Raw genomic sequence first — 10977 nt, forward strand, 5'->3', positions numbered from 1 at the left:
CTCATGGTATCACGCTCAGAAGCACTTCAAGGTCAGAAGACAAGAAGATGCTCTACACCAAGCTGTTTGACTCTGATGACATTCAAACGTTGTTTACACGAACATCAGATCAGAAGCAAGTACTAGACTGGCAGGCTACGCTGACTGACAAAAGGAACGTTAGAAGCTATTAAAGGCAACGTCAGTAGACACAACAAAAACAAGGCTCGAGGTAGTTGACAAAAGAGTGAAACATTAAATGCAATGCTGTACGGAATACGCAAAGCATTAAATGCTCCCAACGGTCATCTTCTCAAAGTGCCTATAAATATGAAGTTCTGATGAGAAGCTATGTTACGAACTCTGAACCAACTTGCACAAACGCTGTTCAAATTCAAAAGCTCTCAAACTTCATCATCAAGCTCACTACATTGCTGTTGTAATATCTTAGTGAGATTTAAGCTTAAACTTAAGAGAAAATCACAGTTGTGATAATAGCTTTATAAGAAGCATTGTAACTCTTAATAGAATTTGTTTACATTAATTTGTAAGTTCTAGAGTGATCAGGTTGTTGATCAGTATACTCTAGAAAGTCTTAGAAGTTGTCTAAGCAGTTTGTTCCTAGAGTGATCAGGTTGTGATCAGGATACTCTAGAAGACTTAGCAGTTGGCTAAGTGGAAAACCATTGTAATCAAGTGTGATTAGTGGATTAAATCCTCAGGTGAGGTAAATCACTCCAAGGGGGTGGACTGGAGTAGTTTAGTTAACAACAAACCAGGATAAAAATCATTGTGCAAATAGTTTTTATCTTACTAGTTTTTAAAGCTACACTTATTCAAACCCCCCCCCCCTTTTTATTCTTATATCTCAAATAAGATCACATCTAAATAATTTCAAAATATATTATATCTCAAATAAGGATCTAAATAATTACAATATAATTTTTATTCTTATATTTTTATAATGATATTAAATATTTAACCTTGGAATAAATTTTTTTTAAAAATGATAGTAAGTATTATTACATTAAGTTAAAAAGACAACTCTTAAATTACTTTTATAGTAAAAATATTTTAAATTGAAAAACTAAATTATTGTTTACACTTCAAAATTTTGCAAGTACACTTCTTTTCTGACACGTGGTCTGCTTCAAGTTTATAAAACAGTAACAAAAGAAATAGTTAAAAGATAGACATTAAAATGATTAGTGAATAACTAGTATCTTCATATATACGTTCACATCTATCCGTTAATTCTAAAAATTTATTAAACCTATTTGAGATATTAGCCCATTTTTCCAAACCTAAAATGTATGACAGCTCCCGTCAAATGCTTAAAAGTTTCTACATTTAATGTATATTATTATAATAAAATATAATTTTATAAGTTTAAAAACATATAATTTTAATTAAGAAATTAAACATAGCTAGAGAATAAAATTTATTAAATCTATTTGAGATATTAGCTCATTTTTTCAAATCTAAAATATATGTCATCTCCCGTCAAATGCTTAAAAGTTTCTACGTTTAATGTATATTATGATAATAATTAAAATTATTACAATTAATGTATTTAATTTGTTATGTTTTTTTATAAAGAGATAAAATTTACTTTTGATGCGGTGATAAAACTTTATATTATATGTATTAATTAAATAAAATGATAATATATAATTGTAGAAATATAAAAAGAATGATAAATTTAAATTTTTCATAAAAAAATTTATGTATGTTTGTATCATAATTGTCTCATGTTCTTTTATCCTATACAAACATTTATAACATTTTTTTTAGTATAAATGATATCGTTTTATCATAAAAAAAACACTAACATTTTTTGATAAATTAAAATTTTAATATAATTTATTATATTTTAAAAGTAGTTTTAATTATAGTTAATGTATTACTAAATTTACAAAAAAACTTAAATAAAAATTTAGTAAATGAGTGAAATATTTATTTTAGTAATAAAGTCTATGTACAAACATCATAAACGGATTGATTTGCATAAAAAAAATAAGGTGTGAAATTATCATAATATGATTTAATTTCCAATTCAATAATAATAATTTAATATAGTTTTTTTAAAAAGAGACCCATTATATAGGTTGTAATTGTATTATTATAAACCATTATATTATTAAAACTCTTTGATTAAAAAGAGTAATATATAATTATAATTGTCAAAATTAGATATTAAAACTCTTTGATTAGATAGAGTAATATAATTATAATTGTCAAATTAGATATTAAAACTCCTTGATTTTAAAAATTTTCTAGGTTTTATTTTTAGATTTGTAACTGAAAAAAGTTATAATTGAGTCATTTATAATTGATTGATAAAAAATTATCACATGTGTTATATTAAAAAATTTGAAATGTCATTTTTCACTATTTGTTATAAATAATAATTTATCTATCTAAACGTTTCAAATTTTGTTTTGTCAAACTAATAATGATATTGTAAACTAAATTAATGATGATTGGGATTTTGCAATATTTTTTGTCGGGTAATAATCTTTCTAATTAAATGTTCCATATATTTTCCAATTTAAGAAATAAATTTTAAAATTTACCATTAACATTTTTTACTATTAAACACAATAATTTGAAGATTTTAAAATTAAAATAATGTATTAGTTAATTGTAAGATTTTAATTAGTAAACACAATAATTGAAAACATTCAAATATTAAAAAAATAAATTAATGTATTATTTAATTGTACGATTTTAATTAGTAAACACAATAATTGGAAACATTCAAATATTAAATACAATAGTTATGAAAGCGGATATATTAGACGCCATAAAGTTATATCATTCCATTATTTTTTATTTTAGAGATATCTTTCCGTTAATTACAATAATTCAAATTTTTATTTTAGAGATATCTTTCCGTTAATTACAATAATTCAAATTTTATAGGCAAACTTATTTCTTGATATTCTTAGAGAATCTATTTATTGTTACACAAACCTTTCAATATACCATTCCATGTAACAAGAGAATTAATTAATATGTTTTTCATTTTTTAGTAAATTATAACTAATAATAAAAATACAACTAAATATTTAAATAAATAACACAAATATAAAATTACAGAAAATATTTGCAATTAATAAAATAATACCCAAAAATGTAAAAGCACTTTCAGATTGAAATGTCCTTAGAAGTACTTTAAAGAAACAAAAAGAGTACTATATTTGTAAAATTTGAATTCATTCACACAACACACGTCAAAATTATTTGTCTCAAAATAAAAATTATATTAGGTAAACTATTATTTAGATAAACTATATTTGATTTATAAATTATTTTCAAATTAATAACAATTGTAAATATATTTAATAATTTTGATTTTATGTATTTATTACTACCACAATTCATTAATGACTCTTACGATATTTGATTATAAGGAATAAAACACAATTCATTATTGACTCTTACGATATTTGATTATAAGGAATAAAATAAAATAAAATTCAAATCCTCTTCCACTCATCATTACATTAATAGATTGTTTGAGCTCCATCATAGTATTGTTTTAGAATGGAACTTCCTTCTGATCAACCACTAAATGCCAAAAAAAATTTTACAATTTCCTAAACCTCGAAATATTCTCAATCTATTATCTATTATTAATCTATCTATTATCTATCTATTATTATCTATTATTAATTAATATATAAAAGCAAAAGTACCTGGAAATGCCATTTAAAGCCCTCTGCTAAAAGTACTAAAACTTTTCTAATTCCATGGGTAGAAATGACTTTTAGCAAAATAACTCAACCATATTGATTTGGCATTTATTGCTGCTGATGTGTTGCTCTCTTGATTTTTGTTGTTATTTTATATTTATTTTTATTTTATTTATTTATTTACACAAATTACAAAACTCTAATAGCTCCTATTAAATGCTATTAAATGCTAATGTTGAATACACAGAGTTATTCCATAATTTGGATCGGTATTTAACGTTTTTGAAAACACAACCACTACCGAAAAATACATTTATATATCTACTGAATCAATGGAATTCCACTCTTTAATTTATCTTTTTCAGGTTATCAATTCTTCTTCATTTCTGTTTTGCAATATGTACGAATTTACTTCATATATGTTCGGTCTCTTTTTTACTTCGATTTTAATTGGCCAAATCAAGTGAAATATGTTTGTGTTCTTGCAGCCTTTTAATCATTGTCATGGCTCGCCTAATCGATTCTGTGAAGGACATCAATGAATCGAAGGATTTGTGGAAGATAATAGTTAGGTGTAAGCATATATGGTCTGTAACAAGTTCTCCAAACAAAGAACACATAGAGATGGTTTTATGGTTTTTGTTGATTTGGAGGTAGTATTTTGTTGGCAGTTCTATTGTCTGGATCCTAAATATTATTTTCTGTGATTACCAAATAATTATTCTTTCTATTTTTTTAAGCGTGGTATTATTCAACCTATTGTACCTACTTAGTTTCAAAATTCAAGTTCTAACTTGCAGCTGGAAGTTCTTATATAATAAAATGTAGAATTTCAAAGTTTCAAACAATAATTTCTCTTTTAAGTCGACGGATCATTCTTACAAATTGGTTTTCTATGGATCAACTTCTGTTAAGAAAACATACAGTAATTGGAATCAAGAACTACAAAATCAAATCCAAGAGATAATTTCTGAAAAGAAGAAACGGCGGTGCATTTGAGATATTCTTTGTCACAGTGGTAGCGATAAAGTTAAATTCTGTTGTTGTATGTAATAATGGTTATTGAAATTATGTTTGATTTATGATTTGAGTTGTGAGATTGACGAGGAAAGTGGGGGTGAACTTGGTTTGAATATGGTTTGAATTTGTTTTATGAAATTGTTTGTATGTATAAGTTTTTTTTAATAATGGATGTTCAAACGACAATTTTTAGCTTCCTCTTTGAAATTTCTTGGCATGTTGAATATTGAGATTAATATACTATATAAAATTATTACTTTTTGATATATAAAATTTTTAATATACTATATAAAATAATTACTTCTTGATATAAAATTTTAACTAATTTTAACATAAATCAATTATAACATGACTAATATATAATTTAGTGGTGTTTTAACTCTATTTTTATCTTAAAACAGTAATATAATATGACTAATATACAGTTTCCTATTCGATTTGAAGCTTGGAATTAATGATTACACTTTTAATGGTGGAACTTATCATTATGAAATATTATATTGTTTGAATTTAAAATTACAAATCTTTTGGTAAAAGGATTTTGGATTATACAAACCATTTTTTAGTTAACTATTGACTATTTTTTTTAATCAATGTAGTAATATTCAGTGAGACAAAAAAAACTTTTGTATTAATATTCAGTATTTAAAATTAAAAATCTAGAAGTTTAATATTCAGTATTTGAAATTAAAAATGTAGAAGTGGATAATAAAATAGAGTAGAGTATGAAAAAAAATTAATTCATGATGATGATAAAAAATTAATTGATGAAGATGATCTATGATGGAAATCATGAAGATGGTAACCACTATTTTGTTATAGGTTTTTTTAAGTTATTTATTTTATTTTTTATTGAATAATTTGATATTCAATAATTACAGGGGTAACAGCCCATATTAATAGATAAATAGTAGTAAACGCCAATATTAAATAACCGCATTTTAAGTTTGACTTTAAAATTTGAATTATTATAATCAATGGAAAGATATTTATTAAATAAAAAAGAATAAGTCGTTTCTCTTGGAACTACAAACACATTCTCAATGAAAAAGAATGGAACGTTTCTCTTAGAACTACATACGTAAATTTTAAAAATAATTTATTTCTTAAATTGAAAAATATATGGAACATTTAATTAGAAAGAATATTTACCCAACAAACAATATCATAACCAATTGTAAAAAGCCAAAATAAGACAATTAAAAAGGAAGAGAGACAATTAATAATATTAGAAGCAAAGTCTCTCCCTAGGCTCTGCTAGGGTTTTGTTTTTAGGGTTTTGTTTTTTCTTCTCATTTGAGAAGCAAAGTCTATCCTTTTTCCTGGTTTTTTTTTGGTTTGTGTCTTGTCCGATTTGCGAATCAGTATGGCGAGTCCGAGTATTGCTAATCTATCCATTGATGATGACGGTGAAGAAGAAGGTTTCTGTTTTGATTTGGAGGAAGAGGTAAGCGAGGTGGCGGATCTACGACTATGTCTAGTCGGGAGATTCCTCTGTGACAAACCGATTCATGTCCGATCCATGAAAAGTAGAATTGCGGATATATGGAGAGCTGTGAAGGGGGTCGCGATCAAGGAAGCATCTGAGGGTTTGTTCCTATTTCAGTTTGAACATAAACTAGATATGGAAGCAGTAATCAACGGGGGTCCGTGGAGTTTTGATAATCACCTCCTAATCCTGGAACAAGTCAAATTGGGGATTCAAATTGAAAATATACCTCTATTCCATGTCTATTTTTTGATACAAGTCCATAATCTTCTGGGTGGCTTCATGATAGAGAAGGTTGGGAAAGCAATGGCTAGTTACATTGGCACGTTAGTGGAATATGATAAAAATAACAACACGAGTTTCTGGCGTCAATATATGAGGATCCGGGTGAAAGTCGACGTGCGGCAACCTCTGAAGCAGTCTACTAGAGTCAAAAATAAAGGAGGAGAATGGTGTGTGGTTAATTTTAAATATGAAAAACTTAGCACATTCTGTTTTGTTTGTAGAATTCTTGGCCACTCGGAACAGAGATGTGAAGTGCGATTTGCTATGGCGGAAGACACATGTAACAGAGGGTGGTCCAATGACATTCGAGCTGAGAATAAAAAATATGGTGCACCATCATCAAGATGGCTTAGACAAGAACGTACAGGAAGGAATGAAAATTCCAATACTGAACCTACTAGTCAGGCACGTGAACCACAGTTCCAAGAGGAAGAGAGTATGGCTGCGGCAACAGTAAAAATCTCCGAAAATCATGGGCAAATTAATTCTGATTCAACCCACTCCTTTAAGGCCATTAATTCACCCAATAATTGGTCATTAAATCACAAAGATTCCAACCCCACTAATAATACTCACACGACTGGAGCTATTAAACAAGGGCACGTGCAACAAAACATCCACTTTTTCCAATTTAATAACCCGACCAAGCCTCCAACCCAATCATCACCCCATCAAATCATTGTCTCCCAGCTGCCTCCCACTCAAAAAGCATCTATTAATCAGCCACCAAACACCTGTCCCCACATATATGACATGTCACCAACCAAAGACCTCCCCCCATCCCCAATTAGCGGACAACATCTTCCCACCCCTAACCCACACTTATCGCTGACCCCACATCCCAATAGCCACGTTTCCCACACCATCCCCAACCAATCAAAACCTACTGCCCATGCAAACATGCAATTGTCCCTTAACCTCTCTCCCGATAATAGTAATAATAAAACCCATCCAAACAGAGAGTTCTGCTACAGCAAGCCACACACTCAATGCCAAACCTTTTAAATTTAAAACTAAAACAACACATATAAAAGCTGGACAAGCCCACCTTAAACAACCCCGTTTGCCAAAAATCACCCACCCACAACCTCAAACCAAACTGCTCCAACTTCCATATGTTGCACTGAACCTTGACCAGGACACAATTCCCCTTGAACTGAATAGAGAAATTGAACAAGGAGAGAAGAAGAAGAGAAGGGAGTCTGGTCCAATGACGGAAAATAACGGAACCTCATCGACTGTTCATTTTTTAACGGCAAGTCCTGGCAGCCAGGACTATCGGGACCAATGAAAATCTTAAGTTGGAATTGTCGGGGTCTGAGCAGCCCGCGAGCAATTCCTAACTTACGTAAGCTAGCTCATACGCACCAGCCTGACATCATCTTTCTATCGGAGACTCTTACTAAAACTTGCAAATTGGAATCAATTAGAGTTGGGTTGAAATTCACGGCTTGTTTTGTTATTGACGTCGATGGTAGAAGCGGAGGTTTGGCGGTACTTTGGAAGAACTCAAATAAGTGCAGTGTGCAGAATTTCACGCATAACTTCATCAACATTCATGTAAAAGACGACAACAAAGGAGAGTGGCGGTTAACCTGTTACTATGGTTATCCAGAACGGAACAGAAGAAGACAAGCTTGGGATATGCTGAGGGAAATTAGTTCTATGTCTAGTTTGCCTTGGTGTATAATTGGAGACTTCAATGACATGCTCTCTCAGCAAGACAAGCATGGAATCCACCCACACCCCAACTGGCTTTGCAATGGTTTTCGAGATACTGTTAGTGATTATAATCTTGTCGATATCCCTCTAGAAGGACACCAATATACTTGGGTTATGAGCCGAGGAACTGACCGTATGGTTGAGGAGAGATTAGACCGTGCCTTAGCTAATACTTCCTGGTTGGAGTTGTCTCCTTCAGCTAAGCTAGTTAACCTCATCACAACGCATTCGGATCATTCTCCAATACTCCTCTCGTGTGACCCTGCCCTTCAATACCGTCGGCATCATGCTTTTAGATTTGAAAATTGCTGGCTAGAAGAAGAAGACATAGAAGACGTAGTTCGACATGGGTGGCAGCAGGAAAGAGCTTGCGATGTTACGCATCAAATTTCTAATTATGCAAAAGATTTGGAGAAGTGGAACAATAGAAACAGAAGAAGAAGGAAGGAGGAGATAGATAGTCACAAATAAATTATGGAGTATTATCGCAGCAGCCACGACTCAGAAGCGAACTCCCGTTTTGTTGAAGCCCAGCGTGAATACGATAAGGTTCTTATTAAGGAGGATCTCTATTGGCGACAACGAGCTAAATTGCATTGGTACCGAGACGGTGATTGCAACACCCGCTTTTTCCATCAATCGACAACGATGCGTAGGAACTTTAAGCAAATAAGAAGGTTGAAGAATGAAGAGGGTAATGAAGTTACTGAACAGGAAGATTTAAATTATGTGGCAAGGAGTTACTTTGAATCCCTCTTCACAGAAACAGCAGGGATTTATGAGGGAATTCTTAACTTGTTCCAGCAGGTGATTAGTGGGGATGATAATGAGAAGCTTGTCCGTCCTATTAAACAGGAAGAATTATATGATGCCCTTTGTGACATGCATCCTAATAAATCTCCCGGCCTCGACGGGTTTAATCCGGCTTTTTACAAAAAAAAATTGGGATCTCTGTGGTAGAGACATTTGGCTGGCAGCTACTGGATGGCTTTCGAGGGGGTACTTTCCAGCATCCCTTAACGACACCAACAATTGTCTAATTCCGAAATGCTCCAATCCACAAACTATGAAGGATTATCGCCCGATTTCTCTTTGTAATGTGGTGTATAAACTAGTGTCAAAAGCTTTAGCCAACAGGATGAAACATTTACTAAATAAATGTGTCACAGAGGAACAGTCAGCTTTTATTGAAGGTAGATCGATCCTTGATAATGCTATGATCGCCTTTGACGTAATCCATGCGCTTAAAAGACAGACACGAGGCAATAGGGCGAATTTGGCTCTTAAAATAGATATTAGCAAGGCGTATGATAAAGTGGACCAGGGTTTCTTAAGAGGTGTTCTAACTCGGTTGGGTTTTGATGAGAAATGGATCCATTGGATCATGATGTGTGTAACCTCGGTACACTATACTGTTCTCGTTAACTCGGGTCAAGCAGGACCAATTGAACCAGGAAGAGGACTTAGACAAGGGGACCCACTGTCTCCTTACTTGTTTATCCTTGTTATGGAAGGTCTCTCCAAACTCATGACAGTAGCGGTGGCACGTGGTGATATCCACGGGATACAAATCTGTAGAGGGGCACCTAAAGTGTCCCATCTACTTTTTGCTGACGATTGTTTTTTGTTTTGCAGGGCAAACTTAACCGAAGTGAGAAACATGATGAAGGTGATTGAGACTTATGCGGAGGCTTCAGGTCAGGAAATCAATCTGACTAAATCGGAGGTGTTTTTTAGTCGCAATTTATCCAAACCAGCTCAGGAGGATCTTGCCAGTATTATGGGAGTTCTTCATGTGTTAGGAACAGGAAAATATCTAGGCTTACCCTCTATGATTGTTAGAAGCAAGAAGGCTACTTTCGCGTACATTAAGGATCGAATATGGAATAGGATTAATTTTTGGAAAGGGAGATCTCTATCTAAAGCAGGCAAAGAAATTATGATCAAATCTGTTCTCCAGGCCATACCGTCGTACATTATGAGTTTGTTTATTCTTCCAGAGGCGGTTATTCAAGATATTCAAAAGGATGTTGAATGCGTTTTGGTGGGGAGGTGGGAGAGATGGTGGAGGAATTCGATGGATGTCTTGGGATAGAATAGTGTGTTCTAAAGAAGATGGAGGTTTAGGATTTCGAGATTTTAAAGCTTTTAACATGGCCATGGTTGCAAAACAAGGATGGTCCTTACTATCGAAGCCAGATACTCTCGTCTCTAGAGTTTTCAAAGCAAGGTATTTTCCCAATAATTCTTTCGTTGATTCTTCCCTTGGGTATAATCCGAGTTTTGTTTGGAGGAGTATTTAGAAAGCCCGTGAGGTTCTAACTCTAGGATGCAGGTGGAGTATTGGTGATGGTAGTCAGATAAGAGTTATGCAGGATCCGTGGTTTCGTGGCAGCAGTGAAGGTACATTAAGAGGGCCGCAGAAACAGGAGGTTTACCATATGTCTGTTAATAATCTTATGCATGCCAATGTTAAGCAATGGGATGTTGATATTGTTAGAAATCTTTTTGACGCGTCGGATATGGAAAAAATTCTTAAAGTTCCCTTGCTTGAAGAAGTTAGAAAAGACAAAATGATTTGGAAGGATGAGCAGGATGGTGTCTATAGTGTGAGAACGAGCTATAAACTTTGGCATCACGCGGCAAGAAGTAAAGAGGTGGTGGGAAGTTCAGAGAATTGGGGGATTGTTTGGAAGATCAAAGCTCCTCCTAGAGTCAAGCACCTTATTTGGCGAATTTGTAGGGGTTGCCTCCCTACTCGAGAGAGACTCAGGAACCGCTTTG

General features: G+C 32.4%; 1 protein-coding gene across 1 annotated transcript; it reads left to right on the top strand.

The window, feature by feature from the left end:
• Positions 1–7758: 7758 nt before the first annotated feature.
• Positions 7759–8664, top strand: LOC131613755 (uncharacterized). Its single transcript, XM_058885400.1, has one exon. It carries the CDS (start codon positions 7759–7761, stop codon positions 8662–8664), a length of 906 nt encoding a protein of 301 aa, XP_058741383.1.
• The last annotated feature ends 2313 nt before the right edge of the window (positions 8665–10977 follow it).

The sequence above is a fragment of the Vicia villosa genome, linkage group LG6 (assembly GCF_029867415.1).
Source record: "Vicia villosa cultivar HV-30 ecotype Madison, WI linkage group LG6, Vvil1.0, whole genome shotgun sequence".
Taxonomy (NCBI): Eukaryota; Viridiplantae; Streptophyta; class Magnoliopsida; order Fabales; family Fabaceae; genus Vicia; species Vicia villosa.